The following is a 23,435-nucleotide window of genomic DNA, read 5'->3' on the forward strand; positions in this document are numbered from 1 at the left end:
GATTCAAACTCACAATTTTCTCAGTAAAAGGTTTGCGATCAGTCAACTGTGTATTATGAGCTATCCAGACACCCTGGATTATTGTGGTCATAACACCTTCTACTTTAATACGATTACATAATAAATAACAATGTGCCAGTTGATACGCTTTTTTGATCAATGTGCTGGCTTCCGCTCATGTGTGTGTGTGTGTGTATGTGTGTGTGTGTGTGTGCATCCGCGTACGTGCGCGCGCGCGCGCGGGGGGAGGGGGGGTTCACTGATCGTGACCCATCTGTGTTCTTGTTATATTGTTATCATTTGTCTTCCACGTATTTCACTTCAGTACACCGTAATGCATTCCTACAGGGTTTTTTGTTTGTTTGTTATTGTTTTATGATTCTGTTCCATTTTTTGTCTCTATATCACACAAATATTTAGTAAAATTGAATTGCACAATGAACACTCCCTCCCTAGCCGTCCCCTATTTCCACACCCACCTTCCCATACTTCCGGTGCGCTTTTTTTCCTCTCTCCGTCGCAGACAAAGATGGATGAGGACCACATAAAAACTTTATAACTTGGAATATTAGTGTTCGCAGCGGTATTTATAGCAAAGTACAAACTTGGGGAACGAAGTATCTGGTTGTGGAGCTACAATGGAATAATCGCTCTCCGAAGTTGTGAGATCCGCAGTGCTTCATCCCATTTTATGGTTTTTAGCATGAGAATGCACTGCATGCGCCGTCACAGTACGTGTGACTGTCCCTTTCCAGGTCCGAGATGAAAAGAGATATGATGCATGTCTTCACCACGCATGCTATTGTTCATCATGCATTCAACTGCATGCTCTTTCTGTCAGACTCCTCTGTCATGCAACCCACCATCTCGATCTTGTCTTTCCCCAGCCCTGACCCACTTCCCGACGTCTCTTTCCTTTACCCCCGTCGGCCTCTTCTCTTTCCTTCCCATTCGTGACTCTTCGGGAATTATTTTCTGCAGCAAACAACGGTCAGCGCATAACTTGACACACCTCTTCCACTCGTGTAGGGTCTATGACTCTATCAAATGTAGTAGCTGGCTGTATAACCACTGACCGCATTCCCCTCTTAACATAAGTCATTATAAGTGCTACTTGGATATGTCCTCAAAAGATGACCACTCAAACAAATCATGACAAAGAAAATCAAGCAGGTACCGAGGTAGATGCATGGCTTGTTATCAGCTGTAGGACATTTTAGTCTCAAGATCATGTTTGGTTTAAAAATCACCAACTCATGTTCTTAGGAACACTCTTTGCCATACACAGTGGAGTCCATCCATGTAACAGACCATCACAAACATAGATAAAACAATAAACTGGTTATTAAAAGTAAATCATAAACTTATACATCTTTCTTTACTTTTATTGGTTGAGAAACTGCCATGGAGCCAAAGCTTTGTGCCCAGTCTGATGCCCCCATCATTCCCCCAAATATTAGTGCTTGCAAATTTTTCTTATCCTCTGAAATGTATGTTAAGCAGACTACTGCAGCACTTGTAAATGATTAGTGATAACCAGAACCTTAGTGATTAGGACTGGTTAGTGTTGTATTTGACATAGTGCATGTAATGTGGCATTGAACAACCTCATGACACAATTGGACTACTGACTGGCCATGAATCTTTGATTCAAATTGGATCATCAGACAAAACTTGCCAGGCCAGCCCCCTGTTCCTCCCCCCCTCCCCCCCTCTTTTTTTTTTTTTTTTGTCTTTTACATTTTGATGTATTAAATTATACATGCATTACTTGGGGTCATTCATAGATCACTTAAAATACCAGCACCTTGACAGCCTCTAAGGGTCAGACAAATGGATAGGGTAGGAAGTGAAAGGGGGAGGGGTGGGGTGGGGGGGGGGGGGGGGGGCATGTAATCTCTTGCAGCCAGTAAACAGAGGTGGATGCTCCATTCTGCCACTGACTGATCCAGGGGACTGTACTGTTGTATTGGCTTGAGGAACAGTTCCACCACCTAAGCCCCGTCCCCCCCCCCCCCCCCCCCCCCCAAGCCCCTCCCACTCCACCCCCCCCCCCCCCCCACACACACACCAGTTCACTGCACCCTTCCTTTATTGTTTTTTTTTTTCATTGCCCCAATTCCAGTGGTATTTGCTTATCAGAGTTATCCTGAACTTATCAGTCACCCCCAGTCTAGTTCTGTTGCACTCACAACCCATTTTTGTTTTGTTTTTTCTTATAAATGGCCTATGGTAGGTTCTTTATTAGTTTACCTGTAGAATCAGCAGCACACCTTTACTAAATATTCAATTAACTTAACATATACTGTTTACACAGAATAACGTATACCACCAACACACACAGAACAAGCAGACAAGCATGGAACAGGACTTTGCAGGATGGTGTAAAACAATGTCTAATTGCGTCAGAATCAAAACGCTAGCCAGCAGTCTTTCCTGTACAGGCCTAGAGAACATGGTGAAGAGGTGAGCAGCTGTCATCACTGCCATCATGGAGCAACTGGGGATGGATGGAGGGTACAAGGAAGAAGAGGCAGCAGACATGATGGACAAGGATGAACTAGAGGAGCTGCTGGGTCTGCAGGTCCAATTTGGGGATGCCCCTTCATCTTTACCTGTGGTACGGATATGGATGATTAGTAATATAATTTCCTTTTACTTATATAAAGCACCACAATACAAGTACAAGCAAACTCTAAGCGCTTTGCAAATCCTGCACTTAAAGTGAAACGAGAAAGCACATAAAAAGTAGCAGTAACATATAGCAGGGTAAAAGACTAATGAAACAGAATCATTGATATTTTAAAACACAGTGCATAAAACCCACAAAGCAACATACTCTCAGTACTACAACTGTTACTCTCCTACACACACACACACACACACACACACACACACATTGATTTATTCATTAGAGGCCATGGCCTGTAATGAAGGGGTACGTAAACATTCCACAGTAAAGTCGCATGACGCATGTGTCGAGAGCATTTATATAATGATTGAAACAATAACAGTAGATACATATTGATAAAAACAAATGTAACAATTAAGAAATAGCTATTTGCCTGTGGTAAGACCCTGAAGATGTATGAATGATTTATTCGTAACAGATTATGGCCCCTCATGAAGGGATGTGTTAAGAGTTCACAAAATAAGCCACATGAACAATGATTAAAGTGAAAACAAGAAAGAAATATAGATAAGAAGAAACAGAACAATTAAGAAATAGCTGTTTGCCTGTGGTAAGACCTTGAAGATGTACAGATGATTTATTATTACAGGCTATGGCCCCTAATGAGGGGATGTGTGAACAGTTCAAAATACAAACTACGTGAAGTGAGAACAATGGTTGAAGTGAAGACAATAAAAAAAAGATATTGATCAGAAGAAACAGAACAGTTAAGAAATAGCTATTTGCCAGTTGGAAGACCCAAAAGGTGTATGGATGATTTATTCATTTCAGGCCATGACCCCTAATGAAGGGGTGTGCAAAGATTTCAGAGTATAACTACATGAAGTGTGAAGAACATTGATTAAAATGAAAACAGTTGATAAATATTTGCAAGATGAAACAGAACAAGTAAGAAATAGCTGTTTGCCTGTGGTAAACCCTGAAGATCTCTGTTAAACAGGTGAATATGTCTAAATTATTATAAAATATAGAATGCAGGCTTTGCTTTGAAGGGTTCTATTTCCTCAACTGAAGTACATATAGATGTCTCGTTGATGATAATTAAAACATTTTTTTCTTCTCTCACTGGTATTAACTCATTCTATACTGCCGGCTGGATGACTTCATTCATTATACTCTCTGTACTGGCCGTTTGTTTATGTTACAAGAAAAAAAATATATAAAAGAATGCAATTACATACAGCTGTGAAATTTTGTGATAATATAAAGAATAGAATGGACTAACATTTGGCAAAGCTTCAAAGCACTCACTTAATTATTGACTGATTTATCATATTTTGAAAAAAAAAAAAACCTGTTTTTCACAACTGTCATAAAGGGAGTGAGTTTTTCTCATATAACAGAAATTTTTTGACTTTGAGCCACAGTACTTGCCAAAGTTGACGGAGACGCCATCTTGTCGAGCAAGCGAGCGAGAAGGGTGACTGTACGCTCACATGTATTGTACTCAAACTAAGGCATTTTCAGCCACAATAAAAATACAGGTGCACTTTTGGATGACTGTAGAACAGAGCTGTGCCACTTAGTTTTGTACAAAACCGTTAACCAATGAACTACGAATTTAAAAACTCATGGTACGCTACAGCTTATCACAGTAACAAAGTGTTGTGTACATGAGGTACACTATAGCGTACCTTAGTACAGAAAGAGTTAATATACTGTGAGAGTGAGTAAATAGTCCCCAATGTCATGAAGCGTTTGCTGGCTTTGTAAAAAATAATCAGTAGAATAAATGTTTAGGAAATTAGTTACACATTTGAAGAACTGTAATGGGAAAGGAGCTGAACATGTCTGTTGATATATTGGATGTGACAACTGTTTTACAGTGTGCTTATGTGTGCTGAATGTACTACAGATAGTTAAGTGAGACTGTTGTTAATCGTTTTACAGTATACTGATATGTGTTGATTGCAATACAACTAGTTAATTAAGACTATTATTTGCTGCTTTACAGTGTGCTTTTGTGTGCTGAATGTACTACAGATAGTTAAGCGATACAGTTGTTAACTATTTTACAGTGTGCACATAAGTGCTTATTGTATTACAGACAGTTAAATGAGACCTGAGACTGTTGTTAATTATTTTACAGTGTGTTCATCAGTGCTGATTGTATTATAGATAGTTAAATGAGACCATGCTCACAGTTCTTATTTTTGTTATGATGATTAGCATTAGTTTCTTTTTTTTTCTTTTAAGAACTTCTTAACATTATAACTGTTGTTATTGCCACTACATCATATAATGTTTAATTATTTGCATGCTTTGTTATTGCATTTTGATTCATTATTGATTGGAAAAGCTGTTTATATAAAAACAGAAAAAAAACTAATTATTAATACATAATTATTTTACACACTTGAGTAATTTACTGAATTGTACTAAACAAAAATTCCCATATCCAGTTATGTAGGATTGTGGCAAAGGGATCACTATAACTAAGCATGTGCTCTCTCATACACACATCCATGTATGTAACAGTGATTTACACACACACACACACTCTGTCTCTGTCTCTCATTGTCTCTCTTTCTCTCTTTGTCACACATCCAACAGGCCCCACCCATCCTCTGCACACACAATTCCTCATAATCAGAAATATTAACTTTATAATTATTTTAAACCAAATGTGCCCAATAAAACAGTGTAACCATGCACATACTTTGTTTTCCAGGTTCCATTTAAAGATGCGGCTGGCCAGCAACACGAAGAAGAGGTGCACTCAAATCTCCGGCCAGCAAGAAACTCTCAGGCCACAGATGAGTTTGTTTGTGTGGACATTGGGGGAGAGGCGTTCAGGATGTGGTCGGATGTTGGAGCAGCCGAGGGTTTGAACTCAGACCCTGAGATTGCCACCTTTCTGCTGCAGCAGTGAGTTTCTCCTGTTTGTTTGTTGAGCCGCAAAGTGTAGATCTTTTGTCAGAAATGTGTTGCTTCGTTTCTGATGTCATGATACGTGTGGAGTTGTGCCCTTGTTGATGATGCTATCCCTTTTGAAGGAAGATGATTGTTACTTTGTGGTTAAAGCTGTGCATGAGCTGGATTTATCTATCCCCCCAACCCCCACCCTTGCCCCTCATCGCCCACCAATTGTTGGGTTATGCTGCTGTCAGGTATCTGCCTAGCAGATGTGGTGTAGTATTTATGGATTTGTTCAAACGCAGTTATGTCTCCTTCTGAAACTGAAACTGAAACCTCCACTTCCCCAACCCTCCGCCTTCTTGGGGCTCCATTGGACCTTTAGTGGTGATCTTGGCATAAGAGCCATTAGTCTTTTGGATGAGAAAATAAACAAGGGTGTTTGTGCAGCATGCGCTGGTGCATGCAAAAGAACTTTGGCAACAAAATATCAAAGATTGTCTGTGCCCATATTAAAAAGGCAAAACATTTTGATAATCACATGGAAACAAATTACATTTACCTTGTCAGTATTTGTAGATACGTTTACAGAACAGCAACTGTTTATATTCAGATTAACTAATAATGATTTTGAACACACACACACCACACACACACACACACACACACACACACACACAGAGAAAACCCTGTTCATGACTTAAGTCTGAAACATAAAAAAGAGCTCATTTTATAGATAAGCGCTTTATTCAGAAGGCTATCACTCAACAATAAGATTGATCATTAAAGCGAACAGGGACAGTTTTAATACCCTTGTAAGGCAGGTGTGTATGGTTTGCTTTGCTTTTTGTCATGGAACACAGTGCATATCCTGTATGAATATCTTTCTTGGCCAGTGTAGCTCAAACATGCACTGGTCTTTTTTGTCACTTTGATAGATAATGCAGATTTATTGTTGAAAAAAAAGGGGGTTGGGGGTGTTAAATCCTTGAGTGCCATGCGCCAGAGGATGGAGATTTCCATCCTCTTCCAGTGTGCATATTTCTGTCTGTGTCATTAAAGGAATTTTCCTTATGCAAACTTATTTATTCATGTGAAATTGTTATGGATGGATAGTGTGTTCATTTTCCTTTCAGAAAAGTTTTAGGTTATATATACTTTCTTACACTGTAAGTTACAGTAGTTTGAATGCTAGGATTTTTTTTTCTTATTACCTTCCGTGACCAAACAACCCTTGGCATGTAGTTGCCAGTGAGCATAAGATAGGTTTGGCACTGAAAGGGTTAATGGTTTGTTGCATTTTGATCCTGGATATGGCCAAGGTAGTGTTCATTGGTCATGATCTTGCATTCATTTGTTATGTTTTTACTTATTAATTTTATTTTATTGATTAACGTACAAGGGTCATTCAATAAATAAGGTGAATTTTTCGGTATAAGGACTTCTAATACAGATAGAAGCTTACTTTTTTTCTTTTTTTTTCAACGTAGTCTCCCAGCACTGTCACACACTTTTCCCATCTGTGCACAAGCTTCTGTATTCCCTCAGCGTAAAAATCTTTGGACTGATGTCTCAGCCAGTCGCTCACAACACTTTTGACTTCATCGTCACTTTCAAACTTCGTGCCTCTCGTGAACGCTTTCAAGGGACCAAACACGTGAAAGTTTGAAGGGGCAAGGTCTGGGCTGTAAGGGGGATGAGGGAGCAGTTCCCAGCCCAGCTCGTTGATGGTCTGCACCGTTCGGGCTGCTGTGTGAGGCCTTGCGTTGTCATGATGCAAGATGACTCCTTCTGACTGATGACCCCTGCGTTTGTTCTTTATGTCTTTCTTGACCTGCCTCAGCAGTTCACAGTAGTTGGCACTATCATCCACTGTCACCCTTCTGTCAGACTGAATGAGGTCATTGACTGATTCGATCACCTCAGGAGACCTCACTTCTCTAGGCCTTCCAGGCCTGTCTTCATCCTCAACACTGCTCCGTCCTTCTTTAAACAATTTAGCCCACTTGTAGACATTTTTTCGGCTGAAACATGTGGCACCATACACAGTTGACATTCTCCTATGAATTTCAACTGGTTTGCACCCTTCAGCAACCAAAAACTTGATAACTGACCGCTGTTCAATCCTGGAGCATGCTTCTTGGTCGGCCATCTTTGTTAATCGCCAAAACTGTCAAAGATTTTTTTAATCTGCAAAATAAATTAAATCCATGTGAAAAAGAAGTAAAACAAAAAAAAAGAAAAAAAAAGTAAGCTTCTATCTGTATTAGAAGTCCTTATACCGAAAAATTCACCTTATTTATTGAATGACCCTCGTATTTAATATTTCTGGTTTATATCCAGGGCCGGATTGCACAAATGATCTTTGCTGCTCTAAGTTTGCTTAGAATTCAGAATTTTCCAAAGTGTATGGAATTTAATGTGGAGTTAGGAACATTCTTAACAATTAGCAAACTTAGCATTGCTAAGTTCGCTCATGCAACCCACCTCGGGGTATTAATATTCTTGAGGCATCATTTACTTTCAGCTATGAAAATACCAAGTGCATCATGCTTCCCAGTGGAGGTAACTGCACAGTGTGCAACCAGCCTCTGTCCCTTGTCTGCTCACAGTGCAGCAACCGTCCCGCACACAATCTGTCATCACCATCATCGACATACGCTGTATGTGCATCTGAAACAGATCCACATAGAAATGGAAAAATGGTTCAAGAAACGCTGTGTGAAATGACCACAGGCACTGCCAGAAAAAGGATAACGCTGCCAAAAGCCAGGAAAAAAAAGAAAAAGAGGAAAGGGAAAGGGGTGCTCATAGCAGCTTCTGTGGTTGACCTGGGCTCTTGCGATGATGGTGATGGTGACGATTACAGCAGAGGTGACTATGAGAGTGGTGTTGTGAATGATGGGAATACTGTGGACAGTCAGGGTGGCAGCAAAACTCGCAGCACAAAAATAGATGAGAAGAAAGAGCAAGTTCAAGCTGAGTCAGCATCGTTCACCAAAATTATGCAGGTAATAAAACAACAAGAACAAAAAAGAAGAATTAGTGGATGTGGCTATAGGTCTTGAGCTTGAATGGACTTAACTTTAACGTTTTGTGAGTAGGTTGGGAATTTTAACATTTTGTGAGTAGGTTGGGAATTTTAACATTTTGTGAGTAGGTTGTAGACTGAGTATTATTTTGTTTGTTTGTTTTGTTTTGTTTTGCTGTTGTTTTTTCTTGCTATTTGTTTTTCTGTTTATATTGGATCACAGTTGGAGACCTAGTCAGTAAGCCCCATATATAATGAATGGTGTATATTCAAGAGAGAGTGTGTTTTTTGTATTTGCAGTGTTTGTGTGCTTGTGTGTGTGGGTGAGCATGTGAGCACATGTATGTGAAAATGTGTAGATGTCTATCTGAATTCCTGCTGTGCTTGTGTTTGTATATGATTTTCAGTAGTTGTTTGTATTTTTTTATGTATTGTCCCCCCCAACCCACCCTCCGCAACCCCCCCCCCCACCCCCCCCCCACACACACACACACACACACCCTCACTCACTGATTAGCTTTGTGACCCAGGTATGTTTTGTGGCAAAGTTATAAAAGAATCTGAACACTGCCAGGAGAGGCTTTTTTTGTGTGAAATAAATTTGCTATCGATTGTTGTTGATAAGTTATTGAGTTGTTAATCTTTTGGCAATGCTGGAACCTGGGGAATGGAAGTGCATTATGTGTTAAATGACATAAACCGTTGTAAGTAAATAATTTTCCTCCTCTGATGTTTTTAAGTTCTCTCTCTTTTTTTTTTCTCTCTTTTTTTTAAAAGCTTACTTGACTATTTATTCATTTGGTTTATTTGTTTGATTTCCTTTAAAACATTTTAAAAAATAACTTTATTTATTTGAATATACCGGTTGATAGGCTTTCAAGGCTTGACCAGCACTTTAGGTCTGTGCATAGGACGGGCTTAAAAATACACTCTATATTGTATTCAACTTTTTTTTAAAAGCAGGTATGGTGTGGTGTATATGGATCAGTCTGCACATGTTGAAGCCTCGTTAAAGATGAAACTGTGAAGAAGCATGGGTACATTCTTTAATTTGATAATGAATCATATTTTATGTCTGCACTGCTTACAGGCAGCAAAACATCATGGAGATCAGAGCAAGAAACAGAGAAGAAAGCACACAAGCAAGGTAAGTTAACCATTAGAAAAAAAAAAATTGCATTGATGGCTATTTAGGTGAACATACACTGAACATAATACTGACATTATGCCTGAATCGGTCAGTTGCTTCCATGTATTATGGGATGCCGCTGTGGCAGGGACAGCCATTCCCATATCAGTCTGCACAGCCTCAACACACGCTGCTCCAGTGCCAACTGACCATGTCTCCTAAGGCACAGGTCCATGGCCATTGGTGACTGACGTATGCCAGTTGCAGTTACGGGATGTAAATATTTATATTTATAATTACTGAATGACCTGTTTACACACCCCTGAAATTGCAATGAAGAGTATCACTGCAGTGTATTTTAATGACACTGACAGTAATTAAAGCAAAAACAAAAAAAAAAAAAAAGAGTGGGGGTCATTTTCACCAGATGAAAACAATGAGCTTATAGTATGGTGAGTGGTTCGAATGTTGTATAAAAATATTTAGTCTAGTCATAGGTTCTCATTTGCTAGTGGTCATCAAGTAACCCAGTACTACATGCCACATGTGGGGAGTTAACCTGACAAGCAAACCTGATCTGGAAATCTGGAAGATGGGTGCCAGACTTGACTTGCCCAAGATACGCTGCATGAACAGTTCATGCACAATGCCCCAATGACTCTTCACAGAGTTGAGAAGAAGACAGACAGAAATATATACCAGTAGGTTACTTTGTCTTATGCTTATTTGCAAAAGTATTATAGTATTCATCAGGAAGAGGAAATCTGCAGCTGCATGTATAGATTGAAAGGACATGTTGTAACTGTTTGTTGAACAAGCAAAGAGGTTGACTTACTCTCTCTGACTTTCTGTGAGTTTTGCAATTACCTGCAGGATGAACAGCTGGAATTGCTAGTTAATCTGTTACGCAAGGTTGACTTTCTGTCTCTGTCTGTTTCTCTCTCTCTCTCTCTCTCTCTCTCTCTCTCTCTCTCTCTCTCTCTCTCTCTCTCTCTCTCTCTCTCTCTCTCTCTCTCTCTCTCTCACACACACACACATTTTCCATAAATTTAAATGTGTTGGTGCTTGCAACACAAGGTTGTCTCTCACTCTCAGTCTCTGTTTCTGTTAATGTCTGTTTTGTCTCTGTCTGTCTGTCTCTCTTTCTCATTCTCTCTCTCTCTCTCTCATTTTCCAAGAATTTGTTTTGGTACTTGCTACTCAAGGCTAACTCTCTCTTTCTCTCTCATTTTCCATGAATTTGTTACGGTACTTGCAACACAACATTAATTCTCTGTCTCATTTTTCATGACTTATGTTGGTACTTGCAGCCCCCCACGGGTGGCCAGGTGGGAGAAGACGGGGGAAAGATGTTCAGATGCATGGTGTGCAGCCGTTCCTACACCCGCGCCTGCAGTCTGAAGGCCCACATGAGGAAACACACCGGAGAGAAACCGTTCAAGTGTAAACGCTGCGACGCTGCCTTCTCTCTGTCAGGTGGCTGTATTATTATTAATAACAACAATGATGATAATAATGATAATGATAGTCATAATTTCCATGTAGATTGATAAAGCGTTTTTGAATTTGAATTAATCATAACATTGATAATGATGATAATGAAATTATAAACTCTTGTATGAGTGAGGTTTCTATTGATTGATTATGCAGGGCAACTTGACAAGAATATGACATCTTGACATTGTAGGTTCTGTGGCAATGATAAAAAAACGAAATGGTTGAAAAAGGTATGTCAGACCCATTCCTTTGCCAGTGCCTAGTGACTAGATTCAGTGTTCACCATTAAAGACTTAGTCCTCAGAGTAGCAGGAAACTGGAGAGAACTGGAGTTGTCCTGACTGGTGATAGAATAAGTTTCCATTCCACTGACAAGTACCATGGTGAAGTAGTTAGCATCGCAGACTGACAGCTTGGAGGACACGGGTTTGAGCCCCATCAGACTTTTTTTTCTTTTCTTTCTTTTTGTTACCTATGGCTGGTTCCTGCCCACAGTTGAGTGTGCTATGGACTCAGATTTAATGGGAAGACTGGGACTACACAGTCGAGGGCAATCCACTTAACAGATACATTTTTGGATGTATTGCTCAAATTTCCTAACAACACTGCAAGTGTCTGTACCTCTCAGCCTGGTTGATGTTGGAGCATACCATGAGAGTACACCCTTGTCAAGTAGTCCCAAACCTAGATGGCCCCCCGTTGCAGTATCTTCATTACCCCCATCATCATCCGTCGTCATCAAAATATACAAAACAAAGTGTTGCAAATTATGGAGCACCTAAAAAACCCAAAAAACAAAGAGAATTTCCATACCACTCATCACTTGCCAAGATGAAGAAATTCCGTCCATTTGCATGCGGTGAAAAGTAACTTATTTCCTCTTCATGTCTGTGCATGTGAATTCACCCACCATCATTAGTTTTGTTCCTCTCATGCAGAGAAGGTTCTATTCTGCATCAAAAGGCATGGGCATTTTCATTGGTACAGCATAGTCATTATGAAAATGCAGTCTTCAGCTTCCAGTGCTGGATGTAAGTAAACTGGAATTGGTGGTAGACCACCCATGTCCATATTAAGCATATCAGTGATGAATTATTTTACTTATGTTGAAATGGGACAGGAAAATTATCTTGCTGTAAGTGAAAGTTGTTTGAGAATTTCTTGCAGTGACCAGAATCATTTTAACACAGACAGTTAAAGTTGACAATGCAGACATTACTTTTGTAGTGTATATTTTTTGTGTAATTCAGTGTCGTTTAAATTTGACTCCAGTTACATTGCTGCTCGGTGAAATAATGATTTGGGAGCTCTTTGCATTTCAGCGGTTAACATCTGCCGCACTGACAATTGATATCAGTTGATCTGCTTCATGTGTTTTGTATGTTATATTGTATGTTTCAGGCAGTTTAATCGTCCACCTCAGAACACACACCGGGGACAAACCGTTTGTCTGCGATGAATGTGGTCACAAATTCGCCATCTCCAATGCTCTCAAACAACACAAACGTCAGCACACTGGAGAAAAGCCCTATCACTGCAAGATCTGTTTCTCCAAATACTCACGCTCTGACAGCCTCAAAGTCCACATGCGCACCCACTCAGGTGACCGCCCTTTCATCTGTGAAATATGTGGAGCAGATTTTAGCCGCCTGTATTGCCTCATTGCTCACAAGAAGAAACATTCTGGTGAAAGACCTTTCAAGTGCAGTGAATGCCCAGCATCGTTTGTTCAGTCGGGAAAGCTGACGATCCACATGCGAAAGCACACGGGGGACCGGCCATTCCAGTGCGAGCAGTGCGGGGCATCCTTCACCCAGTCGGAACGGCTCAAGACCCACCTGAGGATCCACAGCGGGGAGAAACCGTACAGGTGTGGAGAGTGTGGCAAGGGGTTTTCCCACCCGCACAGCCTCAAGGTACACGGAAGGGTGCACACAGGGGACAAACCTTACAAGTGCGGTGTCTGCTCGCTCACTTTTGCCGACCCCTCGTATTTTCGCCGCCACAAAGCCAAACACGCCAACAGTGCGGACGTGCCTGCAGGGGCTGCTACCACCACCGTCACCACTACCACCACCACCACCAGTTGTGACCCTCTTTGCTCTGTTCCTGGTTACCTGGATCCGTCAGGTGATTTTTCTGTCCCTTTGTCTGGAACTGACAACCACCTCAACGCTTTCCAGGCAGCAGGTGTCACATTGTCCTCCAGTGCTCCCTCCATGATCACCGCCGGATTTCCCGAAACCAGCGCCTCCGCTGACACCCTGGGTGGTGTGGACTGTTTTTCCGAAGCGACGGCCGGGTTTTCTATCCCTCTCTCTTCCTCCCTGCCTTCTCTGGGGTTTTCCGTTCCTGGGTCAGTGGGTCTGGGTTTCTCCATGCCTCCTGTGATGAATGCGACTGCTGAAGGAACAGATGCCGTGCCCAGTGTGAACAGCGCTGACCCTTTTGCCTTCCTGAGAACGGCGCTTCACTGCCCAGGGAGTTATCCTTCTTGATCAACGGGAACAGCAGCCACTGCTTTGTGCCTTCTGCTGGTTTCTATTTGACCAATACGTGCAGTGTTCAAGTGCTGATTATTGTCACAGTCTGTGCTTTATAGAGCAGTTTTTAACGATTGTTGCAGTATGTTTTATACAGTACATTTTTGTACTAGAGCATTGCATGATTGTTTGTTTTGGGTGTTTTTGAAGGGTGAGAAAGGAACACAGTAAGTGTTGAGAGATGAATGCAATCTCTACTTGGCTGATTCATTTTTCTCTTGTGTGTGTATGTGTGTGTGTGTGTGTGTGTGTGTGTGCCTCAGTTGCATGCAAGTCCACAGAGCGCTTTTTTTTTTTCCTTTTTTTTTTTCAAAGTGCTGCATGTGAGACTTTCATCATTTGCAAGAGAAAACAAAATGAGAGCAGGGGTATAAATTACACATGCACATATCTTTCTGTGTTCTTATCAGTGAACAATTGTTTTGAAGTCACAAGTTGATTTTTTTTTCTTTATTATATGGGCTTCCTCTTTACTTTGACTCACCTTTTCAAAAGGTATTGTGGTCAATCATCAAATGGAGGTGCTAAGACTAGCAATAATAATTAATAATCTCTGTATTGAGACAAGTTTTGTGTTTTTGCTGTTCATTAGGAATGTCAGAATCCATTCCCTTGGAATTTGAAATGTCAGTCTTTTTCTTTCTTTTTTTTTTCTTTTTTTTTTTGTCAAAAGTGAGGAAGGGAGAAAATGATTGTTAAAATGAAAGACAACTTTTTAAAATGAAAAAGCAACTTTCTACTGCTTTATTGTATATTCCATTCTAGTCAAGTTCTTGTTTGCTTCTGTACAAGTCTGTTTGAAATAAATGTGTGTGCGTATATATATATATATGTATATATATATATATATATATATATTTGTTAGTGTGTTTTTAAAGAAAGATACATTATTTTTTGTATATATATTGCATGTCAGTCAGTATCACATTTTGTTGTTTTGGTTACTTCTGTAACAGAACTGAGACTCACAATGAATGTAGCTCAGTGAAGTGCATATTTATTTATCAGTTACATACAATGTTTCAGTTGTTCCTTTTGATTTAGATAAGTTAGCTGAAAATTAAAATTGTTTTTTTAGGTATTTTATTGCTGTACTGATTTTAACAAAATCCCTTTCAGCATTTTGGACAGAACTCAGTTATATTTTGTAGCTACAGGATGAAACATGCATGTTGTTTTTTTTTCTTGAAGTCTCGGACCATGCTGCCTTATATGTTCAAAGTGCCTTAGGTTTGTTTGGAGATCCTTCAGTATTGTACTTACACATGTACTTGTATCATTTTTATTTGGTAGCATTGTTTCTTTCATTGTTGTTGTCATTTCCACAGTAATTTGTACTGAGTTTAGATACCACTTGATTTATTTCCAGTGTTTTTTACTGACATAGTTTGTTGGTTGAGATATACATTGTTTGCTTTGTTATGATGCGTAATTTGTACTTTGTTTGTGCGCTGCATGAATCCAATATTATTTCGATTGTGTTGATAGCTGTTTTGGGAAAAAGTGAACTGAGTATTCCTTGCAAACAGAGATAATGATGACATGAGACAGCCGTATTCTTTTCCCCCACAAAGAAAAAAAACATTAGTTATTACTTCCTAGTTCTGAGTATTTAAATGTTCAACCAGAGTACACAACACTTCTGGAAAGACAAATAAGTGGCATGGTTCCTGCTGCACAGACAGTTGTCATTGACTTTGTTACTGTTGTTGAAGGTGTGATGCTCCTGGGCCAGGTAGCGTGAGGCGATCTTTCCAGCACTAAGTTTGCTTAGAGTTAAGAATGTTCCTAAGTATATAGAATTTACTGTGGAGTTAGGAACATTCTTAGATATCAGCAAAAATAGTGCTGCTTTGTTCACTCATGAACCATCTTAGCAGTGCTTAGTTTGCTCAGCTTTCCTAACTCTGTGCAAATTCCACAGACTATGGAACATTGTTCATACAAAGCTCAGTCAGTGCTGCTAAGATGACTCTTGAAATCCAGCCCTGAATTTCTGCCCATTCATTTTTTTGATGGTTTGTTTTGTTTAAATTAACCATTACATTGATTTGTATTTTTAGTGGTTTTGAGTTCTGAGTTTCAGAAGTAACACAGTGTTTTGTTTTATTGTCTGTGAATGTTTTATTAACCTTAAACTAAAATGTAATATACACAGAAAACCCTTGTAAAAAAACTATTCCTTTTTGCAATAATGTCTTTATACACGGTGTATACAGGTAAGCCCTATGTCTGTGGTAAACTTTTAACATTGGCATTTTATGTGACAGCAAAAGGTACAGGATCCAAACGTAGTAGGGTGGTAGGTATGAATAAAACCTTGGAAACGTGTTAGCCACCATGAGGACAAAACGTTTCTTGAGATTCAAGGTCAGGAGCCAGAGGTCATGATCATCACAAAATGGCAAACATAATGGGGGAAAAGATGTGGAAGTATGATAGAGTTTGGGTTTTTACTTATTTGTATATCAAACTTTGTACAGTGGCTGGTTACAACCAAACATAAATGCTTCCAAGAGGTTAGAAGTCAAGGTCACTTCAGAGGTCAAGGTCACTACAGTGTGCTATTAAGAATGTCCTCCTGCAAGATGCCTTGTTATACATTGTCCTATTTTCCCCCTTATTCCATATAATGTGCTTGATTAGTCAAGCGTTGTCTTGAAGGTCATACCATTATTGGTTTTGTTGTTGGTGGTGCTATTTCCAAAATAAGTCATTTCGTTTTCTTTGCATGTTGGTTTGTGTCATTTTGACTGCATTATTTTCAGATTGTTCGGTAACTTTTACTGCTTAAATTTTGTGTCATTTTGACTGCATTATTTTCAGATTGTTCATTAACTTTTACTGCTTAAAAATTATTTTGATCATCCTTGGCTTGGCTTTGGAACACAGTGTTAAACACTTTGTTACGTTACATTATGAAAGTGAAGAGTTGACTATTGCAGTATTGGATCATTGTTGAAGTTATTTTATATTTGATGTATTGTTGTTTTTTTTCAAATGGTGCTAACTGCTATCAGATGAAGTATTGAAATATATTTTTATCATTTGTTATGACAATCGGGTGGTCACTTCTTTTTTTGGGGGGTCACAGGTTGAATGTGGGTGTAGGTGTGCTTGTGTGTGTGTTAAATGATTCGTGTATGTGTATTGTCGGCCAGTTCTGCTCTGTTATTTGAAAAACTTTTTACAAAGTCAGACTCCCCCTGTAGGAATGCTGTGGGTCTTTCAATATAAACAGCATCCCTCCTCCTGGAAATTCTCTGCTGGAAATTTCCTCTTTTCTGTTGCTCTTTTAATTTCTGCCATTTTTTTCTTCCTGCACTGTTGTCTCTTTTTTTTCTTTCTTCCCAGTCCATTCCCCTTTCTTTTTTTGAGCAAGCCTTGACACTTTTTTTTCTCTTTTCCCCAGTCTTTGATGTACTATCTGTGCTGTTTTGCTCTGGCGATTAGGTAGCAAAACTGTAAACACTGGGATGGGCACTAGCTGTTCATTCTGCTATGTTATTTGCCTATAAGGCCATTTTCATGTATTTTTTGTTTGCCTTTGAAGTATTGGTTTTTCCTTTCTTTCAGTTTTTAGTAATCTGGGGATTGATTAAGCAGAATGGCTGACATCCTCAACACAGTCTGATCTTATTTACCCAAAGGAGCTAAGTGATCAGGATAATGTCATGAACTGTGTTTTGTAGGTTTATATTAATGGTTCTTTGTTTTGTTTTTTTGCATATGTGACAGTTTTGTGTTTAATGCGGTTAGACATTCGTATAGTTTGACAGTCCTGATGTGGCCATGTGTGATCGGCTGGCCTATAAGCAACAATAATAGTAATAATGATAATACAAAATCAGAATCAGAAAATAATCACCCAGTCTGATCATATCAAAGTGTATGTAGTTTTGCAAGCAAACAATGCTCATGGGTGGAAATGTATCATATGAATGTTCACAGTATTTACCTACTGACCTCATCATCGTGCAGCATTTTATGCCTTTTTGATAATTCATTTTTAAAATCCATGTTACACCTTCATGGTATATCTTGCTTCCCTGTCTGATGCATGTCAGTGGAGCAGTTCCTGTGCCAAATGATCAGGTCCATCTTGATAGGAATCTGATGGTTGCCAGTCTACTTAACCAGCATTCATGTTGCAGTGACTCTATTTCAGATTTAAAAAAAAAAAATTACCATTTGTGCAATTTGTTTACGGTTTTTTTTTTGGGTTAATTTCATTTCATTTTAGTTTTATGTTTATGGTACCCCCACCGCCACCCCCCACCCCTCTCCCACAGCATTTGGTAAGCTCTCAAGGCCTGTCTGTCATGTTGGGTGTATGCAGAGATGCCAGTTGTTAAGATTTTACCATATTTTGTTACGCTTGATCACAGTTTGTTCTGACGTTATGCCAACGTCATAATAGTTCCGACGAGTTCATTTTCGTCTACATAGCATGGTCACATGCTTTCCTGTCATAACATTACCCAGATGCTCTAGACCTTTCAATCACAAAGCCAGGGCAGTCACTACTAATCTTGGTCTCATGTGATGAATCTCAGCTAATCATGTGCGTATTTACATTAAAACCAGCACTGAGTGGACCAATCAGCTTAATCGTAGCAGTTACTCCATGTTGCAGGTAGGCCCAAGTGTTTGCATGCCTTGTAGATAAAATGTACATTTCCTGATGTGGCTCAGAGTTCGAGTGTTCCAACCAGATTCAAAATGTTCCTGCCAAATTTCTGGATTGTTCCAACAAACACTTGGCAGGGGTTGGCATCTCTGTGTATGCATAGATCCAGCTGCTGCTTTTCCTCACCTTCCCCAAAACCTCTCGACTCCGCTTTTTATTTATTTTCAAGCAGATGTGCAGCATGTATGGATCTGTCTGCACCCTTTGATGCCTCCATGAAATAGCGACAGGAAACAAACTGGTCATCTATGAAGGGAAGGGTTACTAGAGGTGCTATAGGACTGTTTTTCACTCGTATGCAATGAATCTCTGACCTCTTTTCTCATTTTGATTCTTTTTGGGGTGAACATCAACTCTTGTAACCTCTTCTTGTACAGAGCAATGCAGGTTTTAAATTCTGTTTTTGTACAAAACAATGTGGCTTTTCAACTCATTAATGTTTTCTTTTGAAAAGCAGTATAGGTTTTCAACTGTAATGATGTTTTCTTGCGCAAAGCAGTGTGGCTTTTCAATTCTCAACAGTGTTTTCTTGTGCAGAACAATGTGGCTTTTTCTAGTGGCAAGTCCAGAATATGCCTTCTATTGTTGAAACTGTTGTGCCTTTTCTCATGTAATTTATACTGATGTTTTATTGAGCAGTCTCCTGATCGCTTTTTATTACAACAACAACAACACACAAAAAAAGTATTTGCAACCATTTCTCATTCATGGTGTTTCATTTGAAGAACACATACAGGAAGAAAAAAATTTAAAATTGTATTTTAAAAAGATTAGTCTTTTTTATTATTATTTTTTTTTAAGTTTGTAGTCTCCATCTCAATATTTCATGAACTTCCAGTATAAAAAAAATGTTCACGAAAAACTGTAAAAGTCAAAAGAATGTTTTAAAGTTTAATCAAATGTAGAATTATATCATGCTTTGAAATCAAACTTAGACTTGAATAAAAGTTGGTTTTGTTCAATGATTCTGTTTACAGTGTGTTGATAATACATGATTTGACAATGTCCCGGACTTAGTGTATTATTGTTGTTAAAATGGAAAGCTGTTGTTATGTTGTTTTTGTTGTTGTTACACTTACTGATTTTTGTTTGCCTTTATGCTGATCACTGCATGGAATATTTTATATTGATGGTACATTTACACTGACTGTTCAATCAAAATACAGATTGAAGATCAAATTCCAGAGTTTTTTGTGTTTCATTTTGATCCTTTGATGCATACAGATATATTTGTTATGTTTGAATCTATCCTTGCATGTGTGTATATGTAATTATGAGTGTGTGTGTGTTTGTATGTGTGTGTATTTGGATAGATGAAAAACAGGTCCTGTGTGCTGCATGCACTTTCTGCACAGAAAAGTTCATATGGCAATAAATAAAAGTCACTGGAATGATAATTAAAAAAAAAAAAAGCTATCCAGAAAATCCACTATGATAACAAGACATATGCACTTAAAAAAAAAATAATTATCTTACACTGTTACAGGGCAGTGAAGCACTGAGATGATAATCTCTCTCTGGAGAGGAGACTCTTCTCTGCAGATCATTCCATTCTTATTCTTTCTCAACACCCGAAAGCCAAAGAAGTTTGGTGATGCGTGCATTGTAATGAGGGTTTCAGTCAGGTTAAACATCTTTTTGATTATCAGTCACTGTAAGGAGGTGGTTAGCATTGTGAACTGATAACTGGGAGGACATGGATACCAGCCCCATCAGAGGTGGTTCTTTCATCCCATAACTTGATACAGTAACCCAGAGCTGATCGAGTGTGCTGTGGGCTAAAATGGGAAGACTGGGACCACATGGTCGAGGGTCATTAACTTCACAGATGCATCACTGGGAGTGTTGCTCAGACTTCCTGACCAACACAGCAGGGTGTGTGTGTGTGTGTGTGTGTGTGTGTCCTGGGTGATGCCATGTTATATTTTGAAAGGATGCATTGAGTGCAGCTATTAGAAGTCTGGAACGTAAGTGGACCACCATAGCAGCAGCATCCACATCATCAGTTCTCATAATGAAAATGGAAAAAAAAGCTTGTTGACTGCTGAATCAGATTAAAAGGATATAGATTTAAAATGATAATAATAATAACATATTGTATTTATATAGCGCAAACTCCCCATATAATGGGCTCTAAGTGCCTCACATGAAATAATACATATACAATAGTGCATTATGCCACACAAGAGCACATGAGGACATAGAAGTGGATAAACAAAATCTACATACACCAATACAACACTACAAATTGCAGATATGAATAATCGCAGGAAAAAGACACAAAATACACCCTGCACACACCCTTCACATATCAATGTTTATCATCTTTTGGAGAGCTCAGATTTACACATTGTAGATCGCTCTGTGTTTGATATCTTATTGACAATTCAGATATACACAATATAGACTGATCAGTGTTGATTATTTTACATTGACTGCTGGTATGTACACTGTATATGAAACATGCACTTCACTGCCATCTTCATGAAGACTGTTTTCCATGAAATTTCTGTAACCTGAGACAACCATCATATCCTGAAAATAAGCATTGAAAATCAGTTTTTTGATTGACTACAATTTTTTTTTTTTTTTTTTTTTTTTATTTTATACAACCATTAATTATACACAAATATCATTTAGTTTCTTTGTGGCTGTTAAACTTTTGACACATTTTCAGACACCAGTGGTCCTTACTGTCAATGGACAATAATCAACATATAAAAAAGAATATGAAAAAAGTCAAGAAAACAATTTAAGAACAGAGAGAAGACAATGAACTTTTGTCTTTAAATGGAAAACTTCTCTCATTATATCAATAATCTTCATGGACAGCCTACATGTATGTTGGGCCATCTAGTATTACGCAAGTTCAGATATGAATGCAGTCGATTACCATCGGACAAGGCTGCTGGGGAACAAGTGCATAGGTTATGAACAATTTGATCTTTATTATTTAAACCCCTTCACTGCCCGACACATTATGTGATGCGTGAATAATGACGTCACTGATGACGTCATCAGAAGGAAGGGAAATAATCCTGGAAGGCTGAAAGTTCACACAGTTTAGAGTGGTATATCTCCAGACCATGTTATCAGTTTTCAGCTTATTGTTTTGGATGTTGTTTCATGACTTGAAACACCACTTTCTACTGTTTTTTCCCATGGCAGTGAAGGGGTTTTAAGCAACTAACCCTTTAATTCTTTCTTTCCTTTTTCTTGGAAGCCTGGACCCATATTTCAGAACACAACCTCCACTCTCAGGAGGCCCAACAAGCGGCAGCTTTTCATCCTCAGTAAGATATCGTGGTTTATTAGAATTCTATTAATATTATAAAAAGTTATCCTCACTAAAAGATTGCAATAGATTACTGCCCACAGTTAAGTGCTCCCTCTTTCACACACACACACACACACACACACACACACACACACACATGATCTCAATGACTTTTCTTTACACCCATGCTATATATTTTCACACACACAGGGACACACATATGCATATACACTAGCTTGCGTGCGTGCAAACACACACACACACACACACACACACACACACACACACACACAATGTACCAATCGAGGGCACACTATTAGTAATAATATAGACTGAAAACAGAAACAATATGTGCCCTTCATCAGATGCGCTAAATCGATTTCTCTCAACCCTTTTGTGCAGTATGATTCTGATGAAATTAGTGTACACATACATAGTTGTTGAAATACATGATCCTGGTGAAACAGTTGACTAATTATATTATTTTTTCATACTGACCCTTTTGTACGTGCTGCGTCTGTAATCTTCATATACTTGTTGTACCTTGGTGTTATCAAGGAACTAGTCCAGAGTCACAAGTACTGAAACTGGTGGAACTCATGATATGACAGAATTTGTTAGGCATTGGACTTCTGATCTAGTGTTCACCATATGCAGTGATCAGAGTTTAATGACTGGTTTCTTCTTCTTCTTCTTCTTCTTCTTCTTCATTAGCGACCAGAATCATTATTTTGTTAACTAGTTGTGTCACACAGATAGAATCTGATCTAAAATGTGGAGTAGCGACGCGCTCTCCCTGGGGAGAGCAGCCCGAACTTCACACAGAGAAATCTGTGTTGTGATAAAAAGAAATACAAATACAAAAAGCAGAACCATGACCGTTAAGCACCCCCGTTTCAGCCAGGGGAGCCCGGGCCGGGCCCCAGGGACAAAGAAGTACGTGTTGCCCCATTGAAGTTTGGATCGAGGCCCTTGACACAACGTGTCGACGGTCTTGACCGCCTAATTCATGGCTTCCACAACATTATCAGGTAAACTGTTCCAATCCCTGATGGTCCTTGGGAGGAACGAAAACTGTATATATAGGTACTGGGTTCGACACGGTGGGAGTTTGAACTGCTGGCCATGATCGACCGCGTCGCTGTCGTGGCAGAGTAGGAAAATTCGCTTTTGATGTAGTCAGTGTGGACTATATAGGTTGTGGTGGATTTCAGTTGTAAAACTGGCACAGCGAGGTGTGCTGTCCGTCTCCTGCCTTGAAGACTAGGCCACTTGAGATCCTCTATATCATGTATGAGGGGCAGGAGGTGTACAGCGCCCTTACTGTACGAATTTAAGCGGGCTGCATGCTCTCCTCTGCATGGATGGCCTCAAGTCTGTCGATGTTCTGTCAGTTGAGTATACTGAAGGATCTCAGACTCAGCATGCATACTCTAGGATGGGACATACACAGGATTTGTATGCCATCTCTTTGATGCTTCTGGAGCCAATCTTCAGTGTTTCTTTTCAGGAAACCCAGGATCTTGCTGGCTTTTTTTTTTTCTTCTTCTTCTTCTTTTTCACAAGGTGTTAATGTGCGCACTGCAGTTTAGAAGGCAACCCCTAAGGTACTTGACACTGGTGACGGTTTCCAGAGCATGCCCGTGCAGTTTATAGTCATTGGTAAGGACTCTTCTGTTGCGGATCACTGGTAGTGTAGAGCACTTCACGGGTGGAAGGT

At 39.4% G+C, this 23,435-nt stretch overlaps 1 protein-coding gene across 2 annotated transcripts; it reads left to right on the top strand.

The window, feature by feature from the left end:
- The first annotated feature begins 505 nt into the window (after positions 1-505).
- On the top strand, positions 506-19,611 carry LOC143282826 (uncharacterized). Of its 2 annotated transcripts, none has more exons than XM_076588632.1 (7): positions 506-755; positions 2,445-2,620; positions 5,364-5,560; positions 8,076-8,559; positions 9,670-9,726; positions 11,019-11,184; positions 12,607-19,611. In XM_076588632.1, exons 2-7 carry the CDS (start codon positions 2,492-2,494, stop codon positions 13,701-13,703), a joined length of 2,130 nt encoding a protein of 709 aa, XP_076444747.1. In that variant the 5' UTR covers positions 506-755; positions 2,445-2,491; the 3' UTR covers positions 13,704-19,611. The 2 variants fall into 2 exon arrangements, with proteins under 2 accessions (XP_076444747.1, XP_076444749.1); XM_076588634.1 differs by having other exon boundaries at positions 506-662.
- Positions 19,612-23,435: the final 3,824 nt, after the last annotated feature.

The sequence above is a fragment of the Babylonia areolata genome, chromosome 6 (assembly GCF_041734735.1).
Source record: "Babylonia areolata isolate BAREFJ2019XMU chromosome 6, ASM4173473v1, whole genome shotgun sequence".
Taxonomy (NCBI): Eukaryota; Metazoa; Mollusca; class Gastropoda; order Neogastropoda; family Buccinidae; genus Babylonia; species Babylonia areolata.

Bases quoted from the DNA above. Each gene is read 5' to 3' on its own strand.
- LOC143282826 (XM_076588632.1), top strand. From the start codon at position 2,492: ATGGAGCAACTGGGGATGGATGGAGGGTACAAGGAAGAAGAGGCAGCA. The intron at 9,727-11,018 runs GTAAGTTAACCA...TGGTACTTGCAG, and splicing joins GAAGAAAGCACACAAGCAAG to CCCCCCACGGGTGGCCAGGT. The intron at 11,185-12,606 runs GTGGCTGTATTA...TGTATGTTTCAG, and splicing joins CGCTGCCTTCTCTCTGTCAG to GCAGTTTAATCGTCCACCTC.